General features: G+C 52.8%; 2 protein-coding genes across 2 annotated transcripts; one reads left to right on the top strand and one right to left on the bottom strand.

Moving 5' to 3' along the window:
• Positions 1 to 460: 460 nt before the first annotated feature.
• On the top strand, positions 461 to 4,183 carry DCXR (dicarbonyl and L-xylulose reductase). The gene is made up of 8 exons (XM_032706669.1): positions 461 to 547; positions 625 to 722; positions 816 to 970; positions 2,172 to 2,214; positions 2,484 to 2,583; positions 2,746 to 2,810; positions 2,900 to 3,017; positions 3,484 to 4,183. Exons 1-8 carry the CDS (start codon positions 490 to 492, stop codon positions 3,585 to 3,587), a joined length of 741 nt encoding a protein of 246 aa, XP_032562560.1. The 5' UTR covers positions 461 to 489; the 3' UTR covers positions 3,588 to 4,183.
• RAC3 (Rac family small GTPase 3) lies at positions 3,767 to 8,874 on the bottom strand. Its single transcript, XM_032706670.1, has 6 exons — positions 8,619 to 8,874; positions 6,660 to 6,731; positions 6,280 to 6,397; positions 5,596 to 5,658; positions 4,954 to 5,113; positions 3,767 to 4,865 (listed from the first exon to the last, which is right to left on the bottom strand). Exons 1-6 carry the CDS (start codon positions 8,651 to 8,653, stop codon positions 4,735 to 4,737), a joined length of 579 nt encoding a protein of 192 aa, XP_032562561.1. The 5' UTR covers positions 8,654 to 8,874; the 3' UTR covers positions 3,767 to 4,734.
• Positions 8,875 to 9,306: the final 432 nt, after the last annotated feature.

The raw sequence follows: 9,306 nt of genomic DNA, 5'->3' as shown, positions 1-9,306 counted from the left end.
GGCTTTGTTTTGTCATGTTTCTTCACATGCGTTCTATACAAAAAATGGACCATAAACCCTCTAATCTGGAATCTGTAGCCTTCTGTCAGGCTCATGTCATGCCAACGGCCAAAAAGCACGGGAGATAAATTATTTGGATGGGTGGGAGAGCAAATATGGATGAGAAGAATCCTTCCAAATGATAATTAACAAAGTCAAAAAATTGAGATGAGGACATTAATTACTGTCATCTTACATCAGCAAATTCGAAGGGGTAGAGGAGGCAGGTCTTTTTCATCAGCCGCTAAAAAGCCTGGTGTGCTGTGGACGCTCAAGAAAGTTCACCTCTGCGTGCCTGTCTCTTGCTGGGTGAGCCCCGAGATGGCTCCGTGCTGCGTTCTGCCGGGGCAGCGGGGACGGATCCCGGTGCCTGGCCCGGCCCTCTCGGGCCGCCCGCTCTCGGGCCCCGCCTCGGCCGCGGGCCCGCCCCGGCCACAGTCCGCTCGCAGCATGGAGCCGCATCCCAGCTTCCGCGGCCGGCGGGCCCTGGTCACTGGGGCCGGCAAAGGTGGTCGGGGCCGGGGGCCGGGCCGGGGGTCGCACCCGGGGCCGGGCCGGGCGGGCTGTGACGCCGTGTCCCCGCAGGGATCGGGCGCGCCGTGGCCGTGGCGCTGAGCGGGGCCGGGGCCCGCGTGACCGCGCTGAGCCGAACGGCGGCGGACCTGGAGAGCCTCGTGCGGGAGGTACCGGCCACCCCCCCGTCCCGCCCGGGATAACCCCCCCGGGCCCCCCGGCTCCCCCGCGGCCTCCCACCCACGCGGCCGCCCTCGCCGCAGTGCCCGGGCATCGAGCCCCTCTGCCTGGACCTGGCGGACTGGGACGCGGCGGAGGCGGCGGTGGGCGCGGCGGGGCCCTTCGAGCTGCTGGTGAACAACGCGGCGGTGGCGGAGCTGCAGCCCTTCCTGGAGGTGACGCGGGAGGCCTTGCAGAGGTGAGTGTCTGGCCCCGGCCTCCACGGCAGAGGCTCCTCGGACCGAGTCTGCCCCGCCAAGGTGTCGCACAGCCGTGAACGTCAAAAACGGTGGCAGAACTTTTCAGAAACGGGTGTCTTGAGACGGGAAGCAACTAGAAAGGACAGCAGCTGGTGCACAGACACCAGACAGGCTGACACGCACGCTTTTAGAAATGCCAAATGTCAGTTGATTGTTACTCCATATGTCCTTTTTCTTTACTGTCTGTTCATTCCTTACGTAATCACCTTTCCCCCTATAAACAGCAAAAGGAAACCAAACACTGGGTATTACACCTGTTTCTCAGTAGCCAGAACCTGCAGTGTCACCTCCAGAATGGTGGGGTGCACCTGCCATCCCACGGGCACAGGAGGTGAGAGCCTTTGCTGCTCATCAAGCTCAGAGCTTCCAGTCTAGTTCCAACTCGACCCCGGTTAAAGGCAGTTGTCACTAAGACAATTCAGAAACAGAGAAGACAAAGCCAGGTAAGGGAGCATAAAACGGTCACAGTGGGAAATTAAATTTGCTTACTGCAATAACATGGCATCTTTTTCTCTGAAAAGCTCCATAGTTTGTCTGGGAGTGAGCTTTAGGATACAGGCTATGGGTGAGTCCACATCATTCTGAGAGGATGGGTCATGCTTTGTCCCTACGTTAAAAACGTCCGTTGAGAGTCTATAATAAAGGATTTGTTTGTGCCGAACATAAAAAGTATGGATTCTGCTAAGACCATTCTGCAGAACTGGCCTGACAAAGGACGGACGATATGGCAAACAGAAGAAACACTGCCTCTACCCACCTTACAACAGATTTGCTCTTTAGAGCTGCGTGAAAGATTTGCTTAACCTAAGAGTTGCCACTGGCTGAGGCCCAAGGGCTTAGTGTTTAAACTTTGTCAGAGGAAACTCCGTTAGGGTGATGAAGGACAGAGTCCTGAGGGAAACATGCCAGTGCACAACTGCACCTCCCCTGGCAGTGCCACGCCTGTGGCTGATGGACTGTGCACTGCCGAGAGCACTCCTGAGCATCCTGGCTCGGCCCAGCTCAGCATTTCTGTCTGTGTCAGAGTATCACCAGTGTTTCCAAGAGACCAGCAGCACTTGTCCTCTGCTGCCTCTCAAAACAGCTGTCTGGCCTGGCCTACAACCACTCTGTAACGTTTAAATTTTATTTTATTTGTAGGTCTCTTGATGTGAATTTTGGGGCTGTGCTTCACGTTTCCCAGGTGAGGAAGAATTGTCACTGCAGCTGTCTCCATGAATCGCAGTGACTGTTGTACATAGCGCAGATAAGTGTCCACTGTGGGGACTAAAGGGATGCAATCCAAAGTCAGCCTGACAACCTGCCCATACAGACCCTTCACACTTTGACTCTCCTGTAAGCGGGAGGCAGAGAGGACTTGCTTCCTCCAGATGTTTTTGCTCTTTTGGCTACCATAGATTTTTCTTGTTAGGATTCTGGCACTCCTTTTTTTCCCCTCCTTCCCCCTCCCAGATCGTTGCTCGGCAGATGATCGCGCAGGGGGTGGCAGGGGCTATTGTGAATGTCTCCAGCCAGGCCTCGCAGCGTGCGCTGAGGGATCACGCCGTTTACTGTAAGTATGTGCAGCTTCAGTCCCTCTCAGTTCTGACCAGCTGGAGACCCACAGCCACCAAGCTGCCAGCTCCCAGTTCAGGGCAGTGAAATGTCCCGGTCTGTTCCAGACCAGGTGCTTCGTTATGCACTTAACGCCTCCCGTTCTTCCCTTCCCTTAAAGGTTCCACAAAAAGTGCTTTGGATATGCTGACCAAGGTAATGGCAATGGAACTGGGACCCCACAAGGTAGGAGTCTGTGAGAGAAGGTGTGAAAGCTGAACCTGAGCGTTTCCTCAGAGGAGCCTGCTTAGATTGTTTGTTGCTGCTGGTCTCAGATTAGGGTGAACACTGTGAACCCCACCGTGGTTATGACTGACATGGGGAGAATCAACTGGAGTGACCCTCAGAAATCCGCTGCCATGATTAATCGGATTCCCCTGGGAAAGTTTGCAGGTCAGTGGGATAGGTCTGTTCCCAGGCTGGGCTCTCGTGTTGTCTCAAGCCTTCCCTCTCACGTAACAGCCAGAGTTACTTTGCTGCTTTTTTGGGCAAAGTCACAGCTCTGCTGAAAGCCTTCTGGCTGAACTCCTGAAGTATTTGACGAGGATGGGGTGAGAATCAACCTTCTCTTCCCCTCTTCTACAGCCTCCTCATCTTGGGACAAGTGAAATGAACTTACTCTATTGTTCATAAATCTGACAGGATGTTTGCTGTGAACTAAGCATCATTTGATCACAAGGACTTTTTAATGTCCAGGTCTCAGCTATGCTGTCCTGGACACTGCATCAAGCACAGTTTGGAAGCAGAAATACTTCTGTGCTCTAATTACATGTAGAGGTCCAAGGCAGACCTCTTTGGATGCTTGTTTTTCTGGTACAATTTGAGGTGTGCATTAGATGTTCTCTGTGTTTGATTGCAGAGGTGGATGATGTGGTGAACAGCATTCTCTTCCTGCTGAGTGGCAAGAGTGCTATGACAACTGGCAGCTCACTGATGGTTGATGGGGGCTTTCTTGTCTCCTAAGATGGTCCCTGCATTTCACCTCGGCCTTAATTTCCCTACTGGTACTGCACAGATGTAAACTGGATAGAAAACAATGACACAGACATAGTCTTGCTGGAGGGGCAGCAGGGTTGGAGCCTGTAGGAGAAGCGAGGCAGAAAATAACCTTTGGAAGGCTGCTATATAATAAAGCTCACATACATCGTCATGGAGAATGTTTATTGCACCAAATAAGGTTTTATCTTGTCACTCTACATGATGATTAGAAATTGGACCTCTCTTCCAACCCTGTTCCCCCCCACAACCCTTCAGAAGCTCTCCCTGTTCCATCCAAAACCATAGAGCCTGTCTGCACTTTCAGTGGGAAGGGAAAGAAGTTAGCAGACTTCTCATTGCTTCCTTTGCTGTCTTTAGTAGAAAAAAACAAAATAGAGGCAATAACCCCAGCCCTGCTCTGCAGAGACTGGATTTTGGGGGGAGGCCCTGCTAAAGACTGATGGGGGGGAGCAGCACCATGCTGTCCTAGGGTGTGCACACACAAAAAGGCAAATGCATTGATTGCACAGAGCTGTTTCATGCACAGTTTGGCTAGTACCCAATAAAGCACCTAATGATTAGTTCTTCAGCTTCTCTTTTACTTCGACCCCTTCCAGGGCTGGTTATGATTTGTTTAACAGTCTCAGGCACATTCTGCTAGAGCACCAGAGCACCAGTTTGTTAAGTGCTAGCCACAGCAGGCCGGGCAAGGAGACCCTACCACCCTCCCAGCTGCTGTTGTCTCTCAGCACCATTGAAATCAGCTCCCTCCCCACTCCCACCAGGATATTCACCACCTGTTTCACCTGCAGGTTTAAAACAGGCGTTTCCAGGACAGGACAGATGTCTCAGGCCTTTCAGCTTAGAGTTCAGGAGAGCCAAAACAGCCTGCTGCCCGAAGGAGCTACCTTGCCTTCCCCATTGTACCTCCCCTGGGGGCTGTACAGCCCCCAGCTGGTCTCCTGCCCCCACTGCCCCTTCACATCAACACTGACGTTAAATCAAAGAGACATTTAAAAAACACTGACTTCGTACATGATGAAGGGCCCTACACATCCCAGCCCCCTCCAGAAACACCCAGCTAATACGCAATCTGTCAGAACATGCTGAGCCAGCACCGAGGCCACAGCCCTCAAAACACGGTGCACTTTTTGCCAGGTTTCTTCACGGGCGGTGGGCAGAGCACAGCCCGGATGGCTTCATCAAACACCGTCTTCAAACCCCGCTGTGTCAGGGCAGAGCACTCAAGGTACTTTACTGACCCTGGGGAAAGAGAGCTCCAGTTCAACCACTCTGGTTCTACCACCACACACTGTCCCTCACCCCCTCAATGCCAGCGCAGGAGACTCACCGATCTCCCGAGCCATGGCCAAGCCTTGGGGGTAGGTGATAGGAGCCAGTTTCTTATCACGTAACCTTTCGATGGTGTCCTTATCATCCCGCAAGTCCAGCTTGGTGCCCACCAGGATAATAGGTGTGTTTGGGCAATGGTGTCGGACCTCAGGGTACCACTGAAACAGAGAGACATGATAAGAAAAGTAGCTAGAGCAGTGGCCACAACCATGAGGATGTGTTCCTACTATTGGGAATGAGGGGTTTACTACTAGCTGACATGGTGTCAACACCTGCAGAGGATATTGCTGTCTACAGTTCTGAATATCTGCAGAAAGAGATCGGTGCAAATGTAATAATGAACATGCTGAGACACAGAATCATGACAGACAGTGCCCGTCAGCTCTGCACACAGTGCTTCCCTTAACTGCATTTTAGTTTCTAGAACACCCCTTAGGATGCAGATTCAAAAAGGCAGTAACTTAGCTAAAGAAGTCATGAATAAAAAGCAGGCCCCGCTTAAAACCTGCAGACTATGACCTTCCCTCACCAAGACATGACTGCTTGAAATTTTGGGCTTGTTAAGTGTGGTGCTGGGTGGGGCAGGGGACCTCACTGGTTCTTCCCTTCCACTGTTTCACCCAGGAGGAGAATACTTTACCTTAGCTCTGACATTCTCAAAGGAGGCTGGACTCACAAGGGAGAAGCAGATCAAGAAAACATCCTGTGCAGAAACAAGAGGGTCAGCTGTGCAGAAAGAAACAGCTAAAGAGAATGGAGGGAGAAGGGAGAGGGATCCTGAGAGAGGACAATGTCCTCGCACAAGCAAGGACTGTGGCTTTAAGAAATTCTTGCCCATTAAGGGTGTTAAGGTAATTCAGAGAGGAAAGCAATGGACCTTGAGTGTATGACTACATCTTCTTTCACAATGCTGAGCTCTGCATGTTAAAAGCCTGCGGCCACAAACATCTTAAGGTGCTAAGGGCTTCACCCTGGCAGCATGGCTACATGGAGAATATTTCTAGTGCAGCACAACAGTGAGCCATCCTGCCAAGGGAGAGTGGAACCATGGAACTGGCTCAGCTGCACAGCAGCCTCATGCCATTCCTTTCACCTGAGCCTCCCTGGGGCACCCGTAACTGTTCAAAGACCATTACAAAGCAGGGACTAGAACAGGACAATCTCTTCGGAGAAAATCAGCTGTGATACTTCTTAAACAACCAGAATTATGGGTACAGCTGCAGCAACTTGGACTTTCCTCAATGGAAAGAAGCATGCCTGTCCTTGGGAGCCTCCCTGTCTCCGAGAGGGAGCAGTTACAAGCCAGTCCAAGCCCAGCACTCACCGTCTGTGGGTAGGAAAGAGGCCGCAGTCGGTCATAGTCCTCTTGCCCTGCTGTATCCCAGAGGCCCAGGTTCACTGGTTTTCCATCTACCATCACATTGGCAGAATAGTTATCAAACCTGCCAAGGAGGAGTCCCTCATCAGTGACAATTTTGTGGTGACCTTCACATCTCTATACAAAATCCAAGAAGGCAGTGAATCAGGAAAGGGTACTGCAGCACAGTTCCAGTGGGGACAGTCTGCCTTCCTCACATACACAGAGCCACACCTCCAGCATCATCACAGTCTGATTTGGGACAGCCACCTCCTCACTTAAAAACCAACTTTTACACACACATGCATACAGATCAAAAAGCAACTGAGGCCAAGGTTATTACTCACACAGTGGGGATGTATTCTCCAGGAAAGGCATTTGTGGTGTAACTGATGAGCAAGCAGGTCTTCCCAACAGCTCTGCAGAGGATAAGAGTGAGGAACATAAAGAACGGTACAGCAGGTAGCACTGAGGCAGTAAAACTCATCCTTCCCCCCCCAACTCCAAAACACAACGTTAGGCAAAAAGTTATTGTGTGAGAAAACAAACCTGTAGCAGACTGGAATTCCCTACTTGTCAGAGGCCAGGCCTGAACTTTTAATGTGCACCCTGCCTGAGCACTCACTGACCCTGCTCTCTCCCATTCCTTTTCCCCATCCATTCAGCCTCAGCAAGACACCAGACAAAACAGAGTGTTTCAGGAACCAAGAGAAGGAATAAATTAAGGCTGTGTGCTGGGCTCAACAGATCCATAATGGTCTAGCAAAACGGGTAAACAGGTGAAAAACCATGCAACAACACAGAACTCTACAAGCTCCTCAGATACAGGAATTTAGTATCAATAAATACAAAGGGAAACCAATAAGTATCCATAAACAAAAATGAACTTTAAAATTGACCACCATCAGTTTGGAAAGAGATCAATTTAGAGGGCTGAAGTATCAGCTTAGGGCTTTGCTGAAAGCTAGTGGGAGTAGCAAGGGCCAGGTCTGGCTGGCAAGAGCATAAGCACACAGACTTTAGCCAGCCCTGTACATTTCCTAAGGGAAAGCTTTGTTGTAAGAACAGAGGAGTACCAACAGTGTGAGCAACTTCTTTATCACCGAGAAAGCTGACAACTGCAGACAACCTTCCAGAAAAACAGATCATGAGTGCCAGGGAAAGCTGGCTGTGAGGTGCCTGAGAGAAGCTGAATAGTCAGCAGAGCTGCATATCCCCTACCCAATTCTGTAATCAGAGTAATATAAGGAATGACTTCAAGAGTAAGGGAGGGACTCTAGCAGAGTACTGTGTGCAGGGGATGCACCAGGATGATTTAGTCTACACTGTCTACTTGGTCTTAAACCAAAACACAAGACAGCAAACTTTCAGCTGAAGTCCCTTTACAACATCCTGTGCTCCCAGTTGTTCCTCTCTCCTCCACAATAAGGTTGTTTTGCTGGTCGGCTTTCTCCTCTTTCCCTCTTTAGTCCCCACAGACCGAAACCTGGAAGGCCTTACCCCAAACGTGTATTTGAGGTGGTGACATGACTGGGAAAGGGGAAAGACCAGTCCCTGCCTAAGACCAGTTCACATTTAGGTCTCAGTACCTCAACTCTGAGCTTCCTGTGGTGATCAGAAAAGTAAACTGGAATTGTGAGGAAAAATATGTAGGATGAGCTAGGAAAGTTACAAAGCACCATAAATCTAGTGCATGCCTAGATGTGTACACATCTTGCACACAGATGTGTTCTAAGAAAAAGGAATTCAGAAAGAGCCTAAAGAAAAGAGCAAAAAGGGTGACAAGGGGCACATGATAAAATCAGAAAGAGCAACACACTTCACCTCGGAACAAACAACAAAAGGACATATGAGAGGAACCTGTGAAGATTTTCGGGAGGACTCTGTGATGAATCAAACATGTACAATGAAAAACAGCGAAATACGGGCACCTAAACCAACGAGGAGATAGACGTAAAACCCAAGAGAAGCCGGCGTTTGCTACCCAGGCAGCCCGATGGGGCTGGGGAGCGCCCGGGGACCGAGACTCAAGTTCATCAACTAAGGAGGGAGCGGGGCAGGAGTGCGCGGGCCGCCGCAAGGCCCCGATCTCCCGCGGGCCCGCCTGAGCCGGGACCGCGGCGATCCAGGCCGGGTCGGGCCTCGCCGCCCGGCGCGGGGCCTCCCGCCGGCGGAGCTGCTCTCCCGAGCCGCGGGGCGGGGCCGGCCAGACCGCCCTCCCTTCCTCCCTCCCTCCCTCCGCGCCGCCGGGCCCGGGCCCGCTTTGTGCGGGGCTGCGGGGCCGGGGCGGCCCTGCCCGCACTCACCCGTCGCCCACCACAACACACTTGATCGCCTGCATCTGCCCGCGATGGCGGCGCCGCGACTGCGCCGCAGTGACCGCCCGCGGGGCGGGGCGGGGCCGAGCCGAGTCCAGCCGAGCCGAGCCGAGTCCAGCCGAGCCGAGTCCAGCCGAGCCGAGCCGAGTCCAGCCGAACCGAGCCGAGTCCAGCCGAGCCGAGTCCAGCCGAGCCGAGCCGAGTCCAGCCGAACCGAGCCGAGTCCAGCCGAGCCGAGTCCAGCCGAGCCGAGCCCGCCCCGCCCACAGGCCCCGCCCCGCCGCTCCCCGGGGCTCCGCCGCGGACCGGGGGGACCGAGAAGCGGCGGCCCCGCGGCCCCGCCCTCGGAAACACGCGGCGGGGCCTGCTCGGGGCCGGCTCCCGCACCGGGGGCCACCGGCTCAAGAACGAAGCTTTGAAACCTGGTTACGATGTAGGTGCAGATTTCGCTGTCACCAACCAGGAGCTGGTAAAGTTCTGCAGGAAGACGGCTTGTGGCTTCCCCCACCTCGAACAGAGGTGCCCACTGCAGTGGCCCTGTCTCAAAACAACAGGCTTTGCTTTTCCCTGTTACAGATGACGTAGCTGTCACCACAGACTCGCTCTTCGTGACTGGGGAATGCCTTCCCAGCTTCTTTGCTTTTACCTTAGTCCAGAACAAAAACCTTACCCAGCT

The sequence above is a fragment of the Chiroxiphia lanceolata genome, chromosome 19, assembly GCF_009829145.1.
Source record: "Chiroxiphia lanceolata isolate bChiLan1 chromosome 19, bChiLan1.pri, whole genome shotgun sequence".
Lineage (NCBI taxonomy): Eukaryota > Metazoa > Chordata > Aves > Passeriformes > Pipridae > Chiroxiphia > Chiroxiphia lanceolata.
The sequence above is the reverse complement of the archived record's forward strand: the minus strand, read 5'-3'. Positions and strand labels throughout refer to the sequence as shown.